General features: G+C 43.2%; 1 protein-coding gene across 1 annotated transcript in view; it reads left to right on the plus strand.

Annotated features, from left to right (window-relative positions):
- Nucleotides 1-1,483: 1,483 nt before the first annotated feature.
- KPNA6 (karyopherin subunit alpha 6) overlaps nucleotides 1,484-21,904 on the plus strand; it is a 56,061-nt gene continuing 35,640 nt past the window's right edge. The window contains exon 1 of the mRNA XM_008694476.2: nucleotides 1,484-1,583. Within this exon, the coding sequence (XP_008692698.1) occupies nucleotides 1,580-1,583 (4 nt within the window). The 5' untranslated portion in view covers nucleotides 1,484-1,579. The remainder of the gene's footprint in view (nucleotides 1,584-21,904) is intronic.

Raw genomic sequence — 21,904 nt, forward strand, 5'->3', positions numbered from 1 at the left:
TGCTAAGTTTTCACTGAGGAAAATGTGTGTCCAGGGCACTGGGGAGCAGAGAGGACGGATACCAAGACTGTCTGGAAAGACAGGGTTTTTCAGGAAGGGAAAGTTGAATTGGGTATTGAAAGTAAATTTGTTTACCCCATGGTCAAGGGGGGAAGGGAGGACATTGCATTCCAAGCAGAGGAAACAGCATGCGTAGTAAAGGCAGAAAAGAAGATAGCATACTTGGGGAAAGGGGGTTCCCCAAATATGGATGGAGCCTGGGTTGCCTGGTGGGGAGTAGCCCAAGAGGTGAATAAGGACCAGCCTGTGTGTCAGATTGAAATGTCTGGGCATTACCTAAGGGTGGGCAGACAGAAGTTGCTAAGCAGAGGAACAACCTGACAAGGTCTCTGCTTGAAAAAGACAGTGGTTGCAATTGGTGAACCTGGAGGTGGGAGACTAGTGAGGAGCCGGCAAAATAGACCAGGAGAAAATAAAGAGGGCTGACCTTGAGCAGAGGCAGTAGGAAGAGAAAGATAATGCTCCGTTTCTTGACCCTGCATTCCAGAGTTGGCTTTTTGACTCGGTTCCCTTAATGGGCCAGGCACAGGCCAGACACACAGCTAGGGGAGGCAATCCGTTGCCACAGAACCTGGAAACCCAGGTCCCTCATTCTTCTTCCAAAAGACAATTTCCTGTTTGACTAGTGACTTGAAGACATACCCTTCTCCTGTTTTTTGAGGTGGGGGACCAGGACTGACCTGTCATTATGCAAAAAGGGAGATCTGAAGTGTACCAACCATAAATTCCATGATTACAAAAGGCACATGAATGCTTAGCCTCAATTTCCTCATCTCTAAAAAGGGAGATCATTCCTCCCTTTGTGGAAGTCACAGGCCTCTTCATTTGTTGCTTATTCACTAAAGAATTACTTATGGAGCACATACCATGTGCCAGATCCTGTGCCAGGTGCTGGAGATGTGGTGAACATACAGAACCTACCCCTGCCCTCAGCTTGCTGGGGGTGGGGGTGGGGGACGAAATCGCACGGTCAACTATAAAGCCCTGAACCAGTCTCATTATTTTTCCACGTCCTATCTCCCAATAAGGTTGTAATCGGGTTAACTTTTAAATTCTTCATTTCCTTATCTCCATATCCTCAAGCAAATCTCTTCCCCCTCTCCAGAGGATTTCTTATTCATATCTGGCTCAGGGTCTATGATTGGCTTTAACTACGAAAGGAGAAAAATTTTCTAGGGGAGGAGACCCCACTATAAAAGAGGGAATAGCAGAAAAAGCTGAGAATTCCTAAGCACACTTGGCTTTCTTTAGTAAGTATTCCCTCCTAGTCTTTCTTCACTACTCCTCTTATATTCCACCCCTATTCCCCGCCTTTAGTTGCTGCGGTCTCTTTAAACGCGCTCCTCCCTGTAAACTAGGCTGTGGGGCGGAGAGCGCGTTTCTTCCCCGGGTTGAATGTTAAGTTGTTTGTCCGTTTCGGGCTGCCGTCCTGCAGATCCGCCATATTGTCTGCTGAAGCTACCGCTGAAGCTGCCGCCGCCGCCGCTGCCGCCGCCAAGTACGAGCGAGCGGAGCCGCGATGGGTGAGTAAGGAAGCCAGGCAACTGGGGACTCGAGCTGAGGCAGTCCCGGGGCTTGGGGTCTATCGGGAGCCTGTTTCCTGTCTGCAGAAGATGTCTGAGGCCTCTCCAAATAGGTTTGAGGGGAGAAGCCAGGCCGGGAGAGCCGCTCAGGCCAGTTTGGGGCCGGGCTAGGGCCCTTGCGGGAGCAGTCTTCGGGGGCTGGTTCCGGGAGCACCTTGCCACGCCTGGAGCCCCCACGTGGTGGCCCAGGGCCGGAGCCCACGCGTTCCCGGGGGCTGGAAAGGGGCCGCTCGTCCGGCCTGCGCCGAGACCGGGGCTGGGGGACGGGCTCCCGGCGGCAGGCCAGGGCGGCGTTGAGGGAGCCCTCTCCAGGCGTGTGTTTGACCGACGCGCATCTTGACTGGATTCGGGGGCTCCTCTGAACTCAAGGGAAATCCTGCCTACGTCGCGAGTAGAGTCCTCTGGTGAGGGAACGCCAGGCGAGCCGGCTCCGGGCCCGTAACCAGGGGCAGCCATGCCGTAAGCAGCCCGGGCCGCTGAAGGCCGACAGAACTTCCCGAGGCACGGGCGGAAATGGGGTGGTTCGGTGGGACTCAGAGTGACAGCCTAGTAGTTGAAAACCACAGGCCAAGACCTCGGGGCCGTATGTAGTAGATTGGGGATGTCAGGTGTGGGCCTGGCCCTGGTTAGCAGAAAAGGAGCGACCTGTTGCTCTCTCCGAAGGGACTCTGGCTGGTGAGGCCTGTGCTCCGAGGGAATACGATGGCGAAGTCTTTGGACTAGGGACAGAACCATCAGTGAAGAGCTATTTCCTCTTAAGCATTAAAAACTGTTTATCTTGCTGAGCTCTTCCTACGCGTGGGCATTGTTCTGACTGCTTTACATGTCACGTTTTACTTAATATGCACAACCTAATGAGACAGATACAACTGATACCCCAGTTTTACAGGTAAGGAAACTGAGACTTAGAGAGAGGTAAAATAACTTACCCAAGGTCACACAGTTAGTGGCAAAATCAGGGTGATCCCTCCAGAGCCCTAGTGTATAGCTGCAGTTCTTTATGGCTTGGCCACCTAGTGGTTGGGCTGGAAAGGGGGGAAGAAAGCTTTTAACCCTAGGCAAAGTTGTAAAGGTGGTTTTTTTGAAATCTTTAGTCTGAATGAAACTGAAAAACTCCAGAGTGAATTTCTAACCCCAACTATTGTGTGTGGAGGGGAGAGCTAAATGAGATTCTGGGATTGAGTTTTTTAAGAACCGTGATCCCGAGGAAACGTAAATTATTCCCTTGAGCTGCAAGGCAGTGACTTTAGAATCAGATCTGGTATTATAATCCTGCCTGCCACTTTCTAGCTCTCTCATCCAGAGAAGTCTCGTAAATATCAAATGCAGTAGAAAGCATCTAGCACAGTCCACAATAAATGTTATTTGCCTTTCCGATTCTTCCTTTTCCTCATCTCTAGAAGGAGGGGAAAGGGAGTGTTATCAAGATGTTTGAGGACTAAGATAACAGTGTTTAGAGCCTAGTAAGGGCTCCATAAGCATCAGAACAGATTCTTTTCTACCTTCAACAGCATTCCTTTCCCTGGAGCATTCTGGTTGCCAGAATCTGCTGTCAAGCCTGATAGGCTAATCTTTGTAACTGCAGCTTTATGTATCAATGGAAGATTTAGGGGACTTTCATGTTACAGATTTTCTGTAGGCTTTCAATTTTAGAAACACTGGTGCCTCAAAGAGAAGAAGCTAATGTTAAGTTTATTAAGCTCTGTGAAATAAGTTTATAGATTAGGAAACTGCCTCAGAGAAGATAACACAGCTAGTAAGCAGCAAAGCCAGAAGTGAGATCCTTACCCATTTTGCTGTACAAAACCTCTTAGAAGAGTTAAGGTGTGAAGTAAAATTGGTCCTTTTCTGGTAGACTTTGAAATGAAAGTTCTTATATGGAGCAACAAAGCCTGACCAGGGTCCTGAAGGGGATTTTTAGTCTAGAGTCAGGTGGCCTCCCTTTTTCTCTCCAACCCCGTTTTAGGTACCTCTCCCCTGTCCCGCTTGGTCTTTCTCAATGTCCAGCTATTGGCATTTGTGTTTTTTGGCTGATCCTCATACATACAATGTGAGTGAAAATAAGGATACATTTCATCCTAACATGGAATCCAAGGTAGTTTGGGTTATCTCCATTCATAAATGAGTAAACTGAGGCTTTGAGAAGATTAGGTGACTCATCCAAGTGTGGTGATGTAGGCCCTTTGTGTTCTGGGGATACTAACACAGCCCTCACCACACCTCCATGAATCTAGAACCTACTGTATTTCACTGCCTCTCGGGTGTGCTCTACTCACGCGCTGGCTAATATCCTCCTATACTGTTTGTCCTGTGCCAAACTTCATTAGCTTTAACAGACTTCTGTAGTGATTTCACTGTTATTAGGAGCCTGTGGGGGTGATGCTTACAGCTCTGGAAGTTACTTACTCTGACCGACCCTAACAGAGACCCCAGTCTCTTGAGACTCAGCCTTGGCAGACACTGGTTGTTTTATCACCCATTCCTGCCATCTTGCTAACCAAGAATCTGGCAGCCCCTCCCCAGCCCCAGGGATAGGTCTTGATTAATATAAACTATAAACCAATCATTGTAATTCTATCTCCCTAGGCAGTGATTGATTTAGGCTTGGGTATGTGATGCAGCTCTGGCTAATTACACAGGAAGGGAAGCCTGGGGGACTTCTGGAAAAGACTTCCTTATTTAAAAGAGACTTGCCAAGTTTTATTTTATTATTTGTTTGCCAGCTTCTGTTTTAACTTGGGTATCACCAAAGTATGAGAGCCTCCAAAAAAAAAAAAAAAGAGAGAGAGAGAGATGGGCAAGCTGTAATAATAGCACTTAAATAGAACTTGTTACGTGCTAGGCACTAAGTACTATAATACTAACTCCTTTACTTCTCAGATTCTTATGTTCTAGTTGAGGAAAACTGAAGCATAAAGTTCAGTAACTTGTGCAAGGTCAGAGCTAGTGAATAGAACCACTTACTCAGGTAGTATGGTTCTAACCAATATATGGGCTATTAAGGGCTGTCTTTTGTCTCTGGAAAGGAAAGAGCCCTTTTCTGTCTCTGAAACTGGCATTAGTAATGCTGGGGTCATGAGGCAGAATTTATAAATAAGAGCAGGCAGTTCTAAGGGTGAGAGTAGAGAAGATGGGAAGAATCTGATATTTTCTTGATGTTTTTGAGCCACTGAACTAGGCAGCTTTGGAACTGTCTTATCTGTTGGTTTAACTAGGATACTGACGGCCACTTCTAGTTTGTTTTTTGGCTGCAAATAACAAAACCTTTCTAACTGAGAACACTTCCTGGTCAAGAAGTAACTTAGCCCATCTCTTTTAGTTTCCCTCCAGCGTCGCTTACCCACACATGTATAACAGCTACTTGCAGGGCAGGCCCCTAATCATCAGTCCCCACCTAAGTGCCCCACAAGCATCAAACTCACTCCCCTTTCCTGGCCCACTTTTCCTGAATTTTTATAAATGGTAGAACCATTGGCCCAGACACTAGGGCATCTATCCATCTTTGGTTCCTCACTCTTTTCTTCCCTTTCTGAGTTGGCAGTTGAAAACTGTGATCATGTTACTTCTAAATTGCTTTGTGTAGGTTTTTCTCACAGCAGAGACTCACAAAGAGTATTAATTTTGTGCTTTTTAACCTTACCGAATCTCAGGCCACTCAAAGTGAAAATGTGAATAAGGGTGCGGGGGTGGCACAGTTGGTCAGACATCCGACTCTTGGTTTCAGCTCAGGTCATGATCTTTAGGTCATCAGATCAAGCCCCGCATCAGACTCCACGCTGAGCTTAAAACTTCTCTCTCTGTCCCCTCACCCCCTGCAGGCACGTGCTTACGTATTCTCTCTCAAAATGATAAATAAATCTTAAAAAGTGAAAATATGGGTAACATAATTTTTTTAAAAGACTTTATTATTTGACAGAGAGAGACACAGCGAGAGAGGGAACACAAGCAGGGGGAGTGGCAGAGGGAGAAGCAGGCTTCCCGCCGAGCAGGGAGCCCGATTCGGGGCTCTATTGGAGGACCCTGGTACCATGACCCCAGCTGAAGGCAGACGCTTAACAACTGAGCCACCCATGAGCCCCTGGGTAACACTGTTTATTAATATAAATGAAGATTCAGTGAAGTACTAGATACCAAAAAGTGTAAATTGTAAAGGTATTATTTTAGAAGCTCTCCACATCTCTTCTATAGCTTCCTGTACCACTGTTGTAATTCTTGCTATAGCAATGTTGCTAAAACACCCATTTGATCGTGTCACTACTCCTTAGTTTAGGAACCTTCATGGACTTAGTATCTACAGGATGAAGTCATCACCCATGCAGTGTGGTATTCGAGGCCTTCCTAATGATTTTACTAATCTTATTCTATTGAAAGATTTATCTACATATCCCGCGTTCCACTCAGACTACCTCCTTTGTATTACTGTCAAGAAGGTAACAATCCCTTCCCCACCCATCTTTTCCTATGGAAATCTTGCCTGATTTTCAAGGTCTAATTTAAATGCTTCCTCCTTCATGAATTCTCAAATACTTTATGCCTTCCAAGCTGTAAGTGAACTGTCCTGAATTCTGTAGCACTTTGTTCTTGGCTTTCATATAGCCCATTTCGTATTCTTTCTTGTGTTCCAGTTACTTAATCTGTAATATAGGGGCACCTGGGTGGCTCAGTAGGTTAATGGTCTGCCTTCGGCTCAGGTTATGATCCCAGAGTCCCAGGATCGAGCTCCCACTGCTTCTCCCTCTGACCCCTCCCCCTCATGTTCTCTCACTCTCAAATAAATAAAATCTTTAAAAAAAAAAATCTGTAATATAATTTGTTCTTCAACCAGTAATTTAATCTCCACAGCCTTATAGTTCTCATCTCTAAAATAGGGATAGTATCGGGGCACCTGAGTGGCTTAATCAGTTAGGTGACTGCCTTCGGTTTGGGGCATGATCTCAGGGTTCTAGGATGGAGCCCCAAGGCGAACTCCCTGCTCAGCGGGGAGTTGTCTTCTCCCTCTCCCTCCACCTCTCCCCCTGCTTGTGCTCTCTCTGTCTCTCAAATAAATAAATAAAATTATTTTTAAATAAATAAATGAATGAATAAATAAAATAAATAATATATATATGGATCCATATACCCATATGTATCTATATATATGGATAATATCTATCTCTATATAGATATATAGATATATATCTACCTATATATAGATTAGATACAGATATGGATATATATGGATAATATTTACCATATGTATCTGTATACAGATATATATGGATAATATCTACCTCAAAGGAGTGTTAGGGGGATTCAGTGAGCAAATGCATGTAAACCATTTTAGCATGGTGTTTATTATTAGGTAGTAAATACTTAACAGTAATTGCTTTTAGTCACTTAGTAAATAAATAAAGGACTTACTATGTTTCAGGCCCTATGCTAAAAATAGATTATTAAATAGTTTGTCTTTGAGGGGAAGGCAGTAACATATTATGAAAACTTGTCAGAAACATACTTTTAGAGGCCAGGCAGGCAACGGTTATTCATCAGTTTTAGCAAATGTTTATTGAATACCTAGCATGTACAGGGACTATTCTGCTCTAGGCCCTAGAAATACAGTGGTGAACAAAACAGACAAAAATCTGTCTTTCTGGTGAAGTTTCAGAGTTTTGAATTCTAATGGGTAATCAACCACATGGAGACTGGCAGGCCATCTACAGAGCTCCATGTGGTCTGTGCAGCTCTAGCCAATTGTTGCCATGGGGGACTGGAGGTCTAGCATTGCCTTATTGCATAATTTCCCATTCCTTTCCACAGTCCCTCTCCCCTTGAAGTTGTAAATCCAGATTTTCATGATATTATTGGATTAAACATTTGTAAATATTACAAGTTAACTCTTAAAATTTAAAACCTTGGGGCACCTGAGTGGCTTAGTGGGTTAAGGCTCCAACTCAGCTCCATCTCAGCTCGGGTCTCAATCTCATCATCCTGAGTTGAGGCCCCATGTTGGGCTCTATGGTGGGCATCGAGCCTGCTTTAAAAAAAGAAATCTAAAAACCTTAAGCCAACCTAATATTTGGATATTTGAGATATAGACCAAGAACTGCCTGTCTCGTAAAATATTAGAAAATATTCTATGTATTTTATAAAATATTTATTAGTTTATGTATTTTTTAAAAAGCATTTTAAAAGGAAGAAGACAGTTGCTCCTCAGTCGAGTGATGGGTTGGGCGTCCAACTCGGTTTTGGCTTTTGGCTCAGGTCATGATCTCAGGGTCAGGAGATCGAGCCCCACGTTAGACTCTGTGCTAAGTGTGGAGTCTGCTTGGGATCCTCTCTCCCTCTGCCCCTCCTGCCTGTGTGCTCGTGGGCGCGCGCTCTCTCTGTCAAAATACATATATCTTTTTTAAAAAGGATGATGACACATTTTTAAACTCTTGCTGATCATGATAGCATTATGTATTTAGTAGGTATTCTTTTTCTTTTTTTTAAGATTTTGTTTATTTGTCAGAGAGAGAGAGAGAGAGACAGAGCACAAGCGGGGGAGCAGCAGGCAGAGGGAGAAGCAGGCTCTCCACTGAGCAGGGAGCCCCATACGGGACTCAGTCCCAGGACTTGGGATCATGACCTGAACCAAAGGCAGATGCTTAACCGGCTGAGCCACCAGGCATCCCAGTAGTTATTCTTTTTAAGCATAATATGCTTTTGGAGTAAGATGCACAAGAGAGGGGCTCCTGGGTGTCTCAGTTCGTTAAGCATCTGCGTTCAGCTCAGGTCATAATCCCAGGGTCCTGGGATCAAGCCCCACATTGGGCTCCCTGCTGAGCAGGGAGCTTGCTTCTCCCTCTGCATGCCAACCCCCCCCCCCGTTTGTGCTTTCTCTCCCTCTCTCTCTGTGTCAAATAAATAAATGAAATCTTAAAACAAAACAAAACACCAGGATAGCTTGTAAATCCGCTTAACTAGGCACCCAAACTACATTATGAGGCAGTATCTTAAATGTGAATGAACTTGTATCCTCACCTTCTTGGTATAACTTCCAGTCTTCCTTCAGGAAAACTTGGCCATGTGACCAACAGATAAACATTGCCACATTACCGGTATTAACAGGCTTATATGTATATATACACCTATGATAAAGGTAATCCTTACTAATACATATATTAGTATATTAGCATGTATGTTTTTCTTCCTACCTCCTGGTTAATCTTGTGTCCCACACTTTGGAGACCAGTGAAAACTGGTAAATATTTGGATGAGGCAGTCCAGAATGCTGCAGACGCATATAGTAAGGGGGTCCACCCTAGCCCAGGGAAATCAGTGAAGGCCTTTAAGCTAAGTGAGATCTGACCTATGGAATAAGAATTGTCAGTGGCAAGGTGGGAATGATTATTTCAGAAGCAAAAGATTGGTAGATTAAATGGATTGGTAGCATGGGGGGAATGATATTTGGACTTTATCCTGATGATAGTGAAATGCCATTGAAGAGTTTTAATCTCAGAAGTGATACTATCAAATTTATTTACTTATTTATATCACTTGGACAGCGCTAGGAGGATGAATTAGGCTGCAGTAAGATTCCAACTAGGAGGTTCTTTAAGTGGTTGGTTCTTAAGTAATGCAGTAGTCCTGGCAAGAGATGATGATGACGATTAAGGTGGTAATGGTAGGGAATAAAAGAGTTAGGAATTTGAATTAGCAGGACTTGGTTGTTAATTTCACCTGGAGGCTGATGGGGCATGTGGGGGAATTAAGCATGACTCCTAGACCTCTTGCCTTAAGTAGCAGAGTGGGTAGTAATGCTATTAACAGAGATAAATTTAAATTTTGACATTTTGAGGTGTGTGTCTGACCTCTAGGGGAAGATGTCCAAAAAGCAATTGGATATAAAAGTGTGAAGCTCCAAGAGTGAGGTCTGGGGATAGGGATAAATGTTTGATCATCTATTTATCTGTATATGGTAACTAAAACCATGGAATCACTGATGTATCATGGGAGATGGGTTCAAAAAGAGAACCCCAAGGCGCATCAGCTTTAATATGCAAGAAGGGGATCAGCAGCCAGAATTGGCAGAAGAAAACAGTGATGTGTCAAAAACCAAGGAAAAAGAGTGTTTCAAGAAGGAAACGGTTGTCAGGGTTGAGTGCTGCTAAGAGGACCAGCAAAACGTGGACTAAAAAAAGGTTGGTTGTTGGGGCGCCTGGGTGGCTCAGTCATTAAGCGTTTGCTTTCGGCTCAGGGTGTGATCCCGGGGTTCTGGGATCGAGCCCCGCATTAAGCTCCCTGCTCCACAGGAGCCTGCTTCTTCCTCTCCCACTCCCCCTGCTTGTGTTCCCTCTCTTGCTGGCTGTCTCTCTTTGTGTCAAATAAATAAATAAAATCTTAAAAAAAACCAAAACCTGAAATCAAGCATTTAAAAAAAAAAGGTTGGTTGAATTAACATCATGCCTGATCAGTTGCTTTTACAAAAACAGTTTTGATGGCATGCAAGCAAATTGGAGTGGGCTAAGGAATGAGCGAGGAGAGGAAAACCGTTCGAAGAAGTTTGGAGTATATGGAGAAAGAAGAGGTTAATGAGGCTCTTATAAAGTCTACACAAGAAATCATGAAGACCTGAGTTAGGGCAGTTGGCAATAGGAATGGAGAAAAAGAGTGCAAAAATAATTAGGAAATAAAACTGGTATTGATTGATTGGGTGTGGGGATAGGGGAAAGTTGTCAAGAGTAACTCTCAAGTTTCTGGCTTGAAAAGCTAAGATGTTGGTATAGACCCCTAATTCCTTGTATCGGTATTTTCTCAACTTTTCTTTCATTATCACCCTCCTAAGGATCCCTTCTAGACATTTTTTTTCCTGATGGATCCCTCCCATGAAATTTTAACACAGAGATAATACTCTTTATGTACAGTAGTATATCTATGCTTTATACATAAAAAGAGTAGACATAAAGCTTGCTTTTTATTCAATGTAAGGTTAAGAATAATGAGACAAAAATTTTAGTTTTAAAAGCTGTTTGCATTTAACTAAGTTTTGTAGCTGTATTTGCTGAGTAACTTTTAATGTAATTTATTTACTTATGTGAATGATAATGTATCAAATTGCATATGCAAATTAACATTTATAAATAACTAATGTAATAAAAAATTTAAAAATCATTCAAAGCGGTTCATTTTCCAATAGAAAAAAATCACTTTCTTAAAGTTATTTTTAGTGAACTTTTCAACTGCTTAATATGAAAAAACTTAGACTTAACTAGCTTTTAGATATTCTTTTAGATATTGTTGACATTTTTCTTTTCAATACTTGGCATAACTAATCATGACAAAGTTTAGTTTGTGGAATTAAATAATAAAATATAAACTTCTAATTTCCAAAAAACCCTTGTCATACACAAAAGCACCGAGGATAAAACATAAATAACATCTGTAAGGCATAATAGTCATACGCAAGCCACTTGTATGACTTTGAGATCCAGTGGTCAGTTAAGAGAAAGTCCCCCAGTCGTGGCCATCTGTTCACCATAACTTTGTAGTACAGATCTTGCATACCTACTGTCTGCCTTCCATAAAATCAGTGTTGGTACTGCTCATCTAATACTCAAGAGAACCCAATGAGAGAAATTAAATACTAAGAAATAAGATTTTATTGATAATGTTGAGCTTTGGAGCACCACATACTATTGTAATATCTAAGTCCCCCCACTTCCTGTGAACCAGTTTTACCCTTTTGGGTGCAGTATTTCCCCCATTGAGAATGCATACCTTTAAGAAACCATTTATGCCAGATACTTCAGAAAGGCATTATGGTACGTGAGAGTTGGATAGCACCTCCAACAGAGTCTGGGGTAGAGTCCTATGTAGTCACGTATTACTAATATTTTGTAGCAAACCATTAAGTGGGATAAATAAAGGCTGTTGTCTCATGTTTTGGAGTTTTGCTGAATGTGTTTTGAAGCTGTATTTACTAAATATCTTATTTTCAGAGCTCTTCTGATTTCAAAATTTCAAATAAGGGATTGTGGATTGTGAATTAAAAGAAATGTGTAAGGAGCAGGTTTATGGAAAAGGTGACAACTTAAATTTTAACATGCTTTTTAAAAAGATGTTTCTGGGGGTGCCTGGAGGGCTCAGTCACTTAGGCGTCTGACTTTTGATCTCAGCTCAGGTCTTAGGTTCAAGTCCTGCATTGGACTCCACACTGGGTGGGGAGCCTACTTAAAAAAGAGAGAGAGATGTTTCTGGGATATGGGTGGAAGGAACCCCTTCGGTATTAAGTGTGGACGGCAGGTGTAGATTTGAAAGTTATCACCATCTTCCAAAGAGGCAGTAATTGTCTAACAAGACATGATTGGAATTGCTTATTTTGGGGTGGGGTAAATGGTAGAGAACAGCCCCCCCCCCTTTTTAAAGATTTATTTATTTATTTGAGAGAGAGAGACTGGGGGGAGTGGCAGAGGGAGAGAATCTCTTAACTGTCTGAGCCACCAGGCGCCCTGCTCCTGAGGGAGAGAATCTCTTAAGCAGATTCCCCGCTGAGCGGGAGGCCAACACAGGGCCTGCTCTCGTGACCCAGGAGATCACTACCTGAGCAGAAACCAACAGTTGGACGCTCAGCTGGCTGAGCCACCCACGCACCCCAAGAACAGGCCCTTTTTTAAAATGCTGGCCTAGCTTTGGAGGAAGCGAAGATGGACTAGAAGGGTAAAGATTAAGAGGAAGGAGCAATAGTGTTAGGAAAAAGAAAAAGAAAAAGCACCTGTTACAGAGAGCAAGAAAATATAGCTGTCCTCTTTGACCCTAACTTCCTAGAAATTGCCCTCATGGGGAATTGAGGCCTTTCAGAATAGGAGCCCAGAAGAAAAAGAAAATACCATTGATTCAGCACTGAGGTCCTAGACACCGTCATATTGCTTCCTCAGTCCTGCAGGGCTGTAAAGTTTATTATGCTCATTTTATAGCTAATGCAAGTAAAGACTCAAAGGTAGTGGTTATGCCATTGGGATTGGAGCCCAACCACCTGCCTCTTTGGTGCCCTTTCTCACTACATCATTGTGCAAGGAGTTAATAGGGTTTGAGGGGGCAACATGGGATGTCTGTCCACAGCATGCCTTCTGAGGGCAGAAAGGATTCTCTTTGTGTGGCCTCTCAGTCTGGTGCTCCTCCCACATTTTGTCTGGGCCCTTTGTATATGGAGCCTCAGAAGACTGCCTCCCAAAATTGGCTCCTTCTTTTTGCATTAATACATACAGGTTAGAGAAATCTCTGGTTTTAATTTGTCGGAAGGGCTCTTGGAAAAGCCCTTTCTCAGATTACTAAAAGTTAAAACAAAGAGCTAATCAGAGAGATTTGTGTAGTCCAACCTACAGACAGACAATGCAGAACCCTCCTCCTTCAAGGACTAGGGATGGAGCAGCGTAGTGCTGCAGAATAGAGGCCAACTAGCCAGCAGTTCACTTTTACATCTCAGGGACGTTTTGCTGTGGACCTTTGTTTTTATACCTAACCAAACTGTTCTTGTTCCTCAAACCAACCTTGGGCTTTATAATCTCCTAATCTTTGCTCCTGGCGAACTGCTCTCCCTCCCCACCCCTATTACGTTCAGAAAAATTAACCATTTAGTGCGGTGCCTGGGTGGCTCAGTTGGTTAATGGTCTGCCTTCGGCTCAGGTCATGATCCCAGGGTCCTGGGATTGAGCCCTGTATCAGGCTCCCTGCTCTGCTTCTCTCTCTCTCTCTCTCTGTCTCTCGCCCTCTCCCCCGCTGCTTGTGCTTGCACATTCTCACTCTTTCTCTCTGGTGTGTTCTCTCACAAATAAATAAAATCTTAAGAAAATAAAAAAGAAATATTAACCATCTAGCCTCCAAAGACCCCTGTAGAGCTTACACTCAGGACAGATAGTTCTCAGTCCTTCTGAACTCATTAAACACTTAGATTCATTGTCTTTTATATTCTTAATGCTATGAGAGTGAAGTAAGTTGTAAAACTTCCTAAAGGCAGAAACCTTTACACAGTGCCTGGCACACACATTTTTTTAAATGAGTAATAAATCCCTTGTCAATTTGAGTCAGTTTGGAGATGATTATTTAATAGAGATAGATATATAGATATACAGATATATAGGAATATAGATATAATATAAAGATTTTATTTTAAATTCAGTTTAACGTATATGTATTACTGGTTTAGAGGTAGAGTTCAGTGAATCATCAGTCTGATTTTATTTCTTTATTTGACAGCACAAACAGGGGGAGCAGCAGAGGGAGAGAGAGAAGCAGGCTCCCCACTGAGCAGGGAGCCCAGTTTGGGGCTGGAGTCCCATGTGAGGCTCGATCCCAGGACCCTAGGATCATGACCCAAGCTGAAGGCACTTAACCGACTGAGCCACCCAGCCACCCCAAGATTTTATTTTTAAGTAATCTCTACACCCAATGTGGGGCTCACACCTATAACCCCAAGATCAAGAGTTGCACACTTTACCAACTGAACCAGCCATGTGCTCCTATTTTTTTCTTGATTCCTTGAACAGTGTGAGTGCTTAGAAGATGATCAGTGAATATTTTGGGGCTGGCTTAAATGGAAGTTGGGCTCTTTGATTTCTCTACTTTAATTCATCTTAGTTCCTTGTAAGTACCTAGTCATAGTGGCAATGGGTTGTCCCTAAGAAGGTGAGAGCTGCCAGATTCTGCACAGTCTACAAAGGATAGTTGGAAATTTTCTTTTGGAGAAATTGTTTGGACTATAGCTGTCCTAGTCCTGTCCTGTGTTTCTCACTAACCCTTACTTCCCACCCCTGGGTCTGACCATTGCACTTGCATATAGACTCAAGGGCCAAAAGAACTAGTAAATCTACGGGAGAATTAGCATTAGAGAACTAGTCTCTGGGACTATCAACGTCTGATTGATTCAGTACTTCAGTGTGCCATAATTCACTTAGACCTTGAGCTTTGAATACATGGTTGTGTGTGCAGATACAGTTTTTCCACATGGTCTTTTAGCCAGACCACCTAGTTTATAGATTCAGCTTTGTTTCCTAGAGTGATCACTGCTCAGCCCACTCTTGTGAGGATCTGCCAGAATAGGAGTAGCCTTATTATGGCCCCATTGTGGACTGACCCAGTTGTCCCATAGAAGAGCCTCTCCCATTGTCTTGGTGACTAGCATTTCTGACAGGCTGGCAGATAACACCCTGAGAGCCTTAATGCTGTCCTACCTGTTTCAGGTACTGTTTTCCTGTTTGCAGTATTTTCTGGTCATGAAGCTAGGGGAGAAATTCCAGAAGTTTGGAAAGCTGTTACCAAACCTAATCCTAAAGTACTTTTGTGTATATTCTCATTTATTTTCATCATACCTCTGAGGTATGAGACAGGGTATGGGTAGGAAAATCAAGATACAGGTAAGTGACACCCAAGGTTGTACATTTATTAAGTAGCAAGACCAGAAATCAGATTATCCAGCCTTGTAGCACCCTTCACCAGTACCACACTGTCTCTAGCGTGCCTCTTGGTGGTCCATCTAGCACAGCTGCCTTCTCTTAGCCTCGCTGTTCCTTTCTGATGCAAACCCTTGAGGATATTCTGCCATTTACATAATGTTGAACTTTTTTAAAGATATGTTTATTTTATTTTTAAAGATTTTATTTACTTATTTATTTTTAAGATTTTATTTGAGAGAGAGAGAATGAGAGAGAGTGAGCATGAGAGGGGGGAGGGTCAGAGAGACAAGCAGACTTCCTGCTGAGCAAGGAGCCCCATGTGGGACTCGATCCTGGGACTCCAGGATCATGACCAGACCCAAAGGCAGTCACTTAACCAACTGAGCCACCCAGGCACCCCCATAATGTTGAACATTTTTTAAAAGCATTTTCAAGCCCTACACCAGACTTAAATGACATTTGTCTCAGCTCATCGTATTTCCCTCAACTTGGTATCATCAGTGTAGCTGCTGCCACCGCCGCCAGTGACTTCCTTCTACACACACAAACACGGGCACATGGGGTGGGGCACTTCTAAAACAAGGAGGATTAACTCAAATGGCTGTTTTTGTTTTTCCTTTGAAGTGGCAGACAGCCTTCAAATGATTGCCTAACCACCTGCCAGTCCCTACAATTTTCTACTTCTGTTCCTATCAGTGTTGTCCTCTAATATTTGTATTCCCCATTCCTGGCAAGAACTGGATCACACCTCATTTGAGGGATGTTTAGGGTAGTAGAAGGAACATTGACATTCTGTCCAGAAAATAACAAGGGAGTCCCTTTGTGGCTACTATGCTGTTAAGTAAGGTGTATGGAGTCATGGAGAGAGCATTGGCTTTTAGAAATACCTGGATTAGACCCATTTGATGAGCTGGGTCCATGGGGTGCCTGGTGGCTCAGTTGGTTAAGCGTCTGCCTTAGGCTTGGGTAGTGATCCCAGGATTCTGGAATCAAATCCCACATCGGTCTCCCTGCTCAGCCAGGAGCCTGCTTCTCCCTCTCCCTCTGCAGCTCCCCCTGCTTGTGCGCCCTCTCTCTCCCCCCCTGACAAATAAAATTTAAAAATCTTCAAAAAAAAAAAAAAAGATAAATAAATTACAAAAAAAATCATAAATGTTAATAATAATAATTAGCTGGGTCCTTCTGCATGCTATGCCTTGGTCTCCCTACCTCTAAAATGGGGGTTCTCTATGAGGTTAGCCTTAAAAGCTAAGCAAATCATTACTAAATTATTACCATTGAAATTGGAATTAACCCTCATAGAGGTTAGACATTGACTTTGGGATATTTCAAAGATCTTTCAAAAGGGATATCGTGGCCTTTACTCTGGATTTAGATAAAACCTTTTGACCATGGCTAGAGACTTTGGAAAGCATTCTGGGCTGAACTCGAGAAGACTGCTTCACATCTAGCAGTGAGAACCAGATGTGTGATTTTCTCGGCAGAAGCATCTTGGTCCTTGCCTGCCTTGGAGCCTGACAGAGGTCTCCTAGCAAGACACAGAACTAAGAAACTTGACACAGGAAAGGAACTTGTTGTATACTGCAACAGTTTGTTGATTGAATAGACCTATTTAATCATAAAAATCATTAACTTTGAAGGCATCACAATTAAAGATAAATCCATTAAAAAGGGACTTAGGTGGATCACTGGTTTATTTTTATTATCCTCATGTGCTAGGTATTATATATAATGCCTAAAAAGAATAGGTATCCATTTACAAAAGAACAAAGTTGGACACTCACCCCCCCAAACCTTACACATATACAAAATTAACTCAGAGGATCAGAGGCAAATGTAAAGGGCTAAAACGGTAAAACTCTTAAGAAAACGGAGTAGATCTTCATGACCTTCAGTTAGACAGTAGTTTCTTAGGTACAACATCAGCACAACCAAACAAAAAGGAAAAAGATGAGATGGACCTAGTCAAAACTTAAAACTTTTGTGCTTCAAAAGGCACCATCACAGGAACACCTGGATGGCTCAGTTGCTTGGGCATCTAACTCTTGATTTCGGTTCAGATCGTGATCTCGGGGTCTTGAGAGTGGGCTCCGTGCTCAGTGAGGAGTCTACTTGAGATTCTCTCTCTCTCTCAAATAAATAAATCTTTTATTTAAAAAAAAGGTACCATCGTGGATAATGAAAATTATGTTAAGTGTTCGCTCATTGCTTTGTTTTGGCTGCCAGGCAGCTAATATGTCAAAATGCAACTCAGTTTGTTTGGGTTTTTTTCAGATTTCATTTATTTGAGAGAGCACGTGTGTGGGAGTAAGCACGAGGTGGAGGGAGAGGCAGAGGGAGAAGTAGACTCCCCACTGAGCAGGGAGCCTAGTGTGGGGCTTGATCCCAGGACCCTGAGATCATGACCTGAGCTGAAGGCAGACACTTAACCAGCTGAGCCACCCAGTTGCCCCAAAATGCAACTCAATTTTAATAATTGATTCTTATCTTGCTATCTTATCTATCTATATCTTTCCTTTTTTTTTTAAGATTTTATTTATTTATTTGCGATTGAGAGAGTGTGAGCGGAAGGGGGGTGAGGAGCACAGGAAGAGGGACAGCAGACTCCATGCTGAACATGGAGCCGGATGTGGGGCTCAATCTCATGACCCTGAGATCATGACCTGAGCCAGAATCAAGAGTCAGATGCTTAACTAGCTGAGCCACCTAGGTGCCCCTGCCCCTCATCTTTCTGTCTCCTATACAAATTGGCATATTCCTATTTCAGATCTTTGGTTTTGTATTTTGTTGTTGTTGTTGTTGTTGTTGAATTTGTTGTAAACCACTTTGGATCCTTTGGGAAACTGAAGTTTTTAAGATGTTGGATGGAACATTTGAGAGTATGTGTGTGGTGTGCACTGTGCCGTGGATTCTTGCCCTCAAAGATTTAATGGTTTAGAAGTGAGAGGTGATGAGTTGTAAACTAAAACAGTGTCATTGCAGGTTGTCATTGTCAGTAGGAACCAATTTGGGTAACGAGTCAAAGATAAAGTGGACACTAGTTAAAGTGACAAGTACAGATTTTAATCAATAATATACTATCATAACAGGGAAAAGTGTGCACTGAATTCAACTTCGATTTCTACAGGGTTAACTGGGCATTTTAAAGGGAGGATGGGGGGTGCCTGGGTGGCGCAGTCGTTAAGCGTCTGCCTTCGGCTCAGGGCGTGATCCCAGCGTTCTGGGATCGAGCCCCACATCAGGCTCCTCCGCTAGGAGCCTGCTTCTTCCTCTCCCACTCCCCCTGCTTGTGTTCCCTCTCTCGCTGGCTGGCTGTCTGTCAAATAAATAAATAAACTCTTTTAAAAAAATAAAATAAAAAATAAAGGGAGGATGGAAGAATAGAGGGGCCAGAGAAAGGGGGCTTAGAAGAGGCAGGGAAGTGAAAAATTACAAAATGTGAGAAAGGGGGATTTGTCCTTCTGAAACCCATCTGGGTTTGCTAACTGTTGCTTATTGACCTTAGGCTCCTACCCTCCCACAGAGCCTGGGAGATGGGCGCCCTATTTTCAGGTATTGGTGGAAAAAACAATAAATTCTTTTCACAGTCCTGAGATTTTCTCAAGCGGGTATTTTAAGGGGGTACTGGGGTCATCCTAGTGATGTGACCTTGATCTGTTAGAAACTATGTTAGTGTTTTGTGTAATGATTTATAGGCCATGGTTGAGGCCTAGTTGAGAAGGCTCAGGGGAAGCTGGATAGACTGTGGTTAAGGAGAGACAGGCACAGGTAGAAATCAGTTTATCAGTCTGTTGAAATTTGGGGAGGAGGAAGTTCATGGCTGACTTTAAGGCCAGGTGAATGGTAATGGGATTAATTGAACGAGGGAAGAGAAGAGGAGAAACTGGGTTAAAGAGAAAGCGAGATGGAGATATAGCCAGTAGGCATTTGGAAATACACTTTCAAGCAAGAGGCAGTAACAGTAGGGATTTGGTACTTGGAATAAAAGTGGAGGTTGAAGCCAGGGGAGATCGATTGGTGAGGGGGCTGCTCCTGCTGAGAAGAGGACCGAAGGTAGAACTGTGGTCCACACTGACAGTGAGAGATGGGCTCTGAAGAGAACACAGTGTGAAACCTGAGGTGTGGTAAGAAAGGTAGAAGCGGAGAAGGTGGAGCCATCAGAATCATGAGTGGAGTTTCAAGAAGGCAAAGGTGATCCTCAGTGACAAATTAGAAAGTCAAATAGAGGGGGCGCCTGGGTGGCACAGCGGTTAAGAGTCTGCCTTCGGCTCAGGGCGTGATCCTGGCGTTGTGGGATCGAGCCCCACATCAGGCTCTTCCACTATGAGCCTGCTTCTTCCTCTCCCACTCCCCCTGCTTGTGTTCCCTCTCTCGCTGGCTGTCTCTCTCTCTGTCGAATGAATAAATTAAAAAAAAAAAAAAAGAAAAAGAAAGTCAAATAGAATCGATGATGACAAGGTGACTGGATTTAGCAGCCCAGAATGTATACTTCTGAAGCACCTGTGTCCTGCTTTACAACTTGTTTTTATTCCGTTTTCCTATCAGTTCAGTCAACCATAGGAGGAAACCTATGGTTTCTGGGTTTTTAGGAAGAAACCCTTCTAAAAAATCTGCCTTTGGAAGTTGTGCTGCGCTCCAGTCACAGGAAGACTCCTTTGCTATAGACTTCTTCACTTACCGGCAAACACGTGTTACGCAGCTGTTCCAGCTAGGCCTCGTGTCTGAGGCAGTGTAGGTGTTCAGTAAAAATTGAATAAATACTCGAACAATGATTCATTAACAAATACTTGTGTATCTATGATACCGTAGATGCTGGAGATAAAACAAAGGTCTCTGCCTTTGAAGAACTTAGATCATCCTATGGAAGAGAATAGACGCAGACTGTAAAATAGTGTAATGAAGGAAATAAAACAGGTGTTCTGGCAAAAATAGAGTAGCTTACTTTGGGTTAGGGTAATGAGGAAAGGACCTAGCAATCCTAAGAGCTAGGGAAGAGCATTGCGGGCAGAGAGAAAACAGGACTGCAACCGGAAACAGCCTCCAAATACTGGAAGGGCCATTGTGACAGGAGCATATGATAAATGAAGGTACAGAGTTGAATGAGATGAGATGAATATATAGGCAGGACCTTGAACTGGGAAGAGGATTTTATTCTACATGGAAGCAGTGGTGTCTCTGGTTTTAAAGATTTTATTTATTTGTCAGAGAGAGAGAACAAGTAGGGAGAGAGGCAGACAGAGGGAGAAGCAGACTCCCCGATGAGCAAGGAGCCTGATGTGGGACTCCATCCCAGAACGCTGGGATCATGATCTGAGCCAAAGGCAGACGCTTAACCAGTTGAGCCACCCAGATGTCCCGCTGTGTCTCTGGTTTTATTGTGATTTGGGAAAAGAGGAAAAGGTACGTTGTTTTAGTAGCTAGGTGAGAGATAGTAGTGACTTGGATGGTGTGGGGGTCAGGAATTGAAAGACCTGTAAACGCATTCAGGATATATTTGGAGATAAAACTGAGACGGGTTTTGGCAATAGATTAGATGAAAATGGAGAGAGAAGGAATCAGGGATGGCTTTTACTTGGATTTTGGGTTGAGTAACTTGTAAATGTTGTCGCTGTTGCTTTTCAGGGCGGGGGGGGGAGTTAGAGTTAGTTTTGGATATCTGGGTAGAGATTTGATAGGTGGTTGAATATATGAGTCTGGAGCTCAAGGGAAAAGGCTAAGCTTTGGAAGTTATCACGGGAATGGATGCAATCAGCTAGAATGAAGATAGAAACCAGTATGTAGATATAGGGAGGAGGAGCCCTTAAGAGGACTGAGAAAACTGGATGGGGTTGGGAGTGGTGGCAAGACAACAGTGTCTCCGAGAGAGAAGGGATTAGTAATTACTACTGAGGGTTTAAGAAGAGGACAGAAATTTCTGTCCATTAGACATGGCAACAGGGAGGTTGCTGGTGACCTTGATAAAAGCAGTTTTCTGTGGAACAGAAGTAATAAAAGTCAATTTGAAGAGGTAGAAGAATGAACAGAGCACATAAAGATTCAACAATAGTGGTAATGCCTGTTTTTAAAAGTTGGTCATTTTATCATGCTTTATATCTTACACATAAAATATGTAATATTCAAGAAACATATCACAAAATTAAGGTGAATGGAGACTTAGTGTATGTAGATGACTTTCAAGAGAGATCTGGTTGCCATCTTACCAAATTTATTATCATTTGGGCAGCCTACCATTACATGCCTCCTGATGAGATAGGTATGAAACAGCATCCCCTTTACGTATTATTGCCAAAAATATATTGTGAACCCAGGGTGCCTGTGGCTCAGTCAGTCTGCCTTTGGCTCAGGTCATGATCCCAGGTCCTGCTCAGTGGGGATCCTGCTTCTCCCTCTCAGTCTGCCCCCCCCCACATGCTTGCTCCCACAGATCTCTATCAAATAAATAAAATATTAAAAAAAAAATACTGTGAACCTGAATCTACTCTAGCCTCAAGACCTAACTTCGGTTTTATGGGAAATACAGGAGATAGGCATATAAATTAATGACAAAAAATGAGAATGCAGGGCATTCATTAAGACAACTGACCTAGTCTCTTCAGAAAGTCAGTTATCACTGGTAAATAAAGGGGCCAGGGGGAGAGGATAGGGATTTTATAGATTAAAAATGACCAGATGTTGAAGTGATGATATTGTAATTAAAAAAATTTTTTTTGTTTGATGGGGCACCTGGGTGGCTCAGTCGTTAAGCGTCTGCCTTCGGCTCAGGTCATGATCGCGGGGTCCTAGGATTGAGCCCCGCATCGGGCTCCCTGCTCAGCGGGAAGCCTGCTTTTCCCTCTCCCACTCCCCCTGCTG

This window comes from Ursus maritimus, unplaced genomic scaffold, assembly GCF_017311325.1.
Source record: "Ursus maritimus isolate PB19 unplaced genomic scaffold, ASM1731132v1 scaffold_32, whole genome shotgun sequence".
Classification (NCBI taxonomy): Eukaryota; Metazoa; Chordata; class Mammalia; order Carnivora; family Ursidae; genus Ursus; species Ursus maritimus.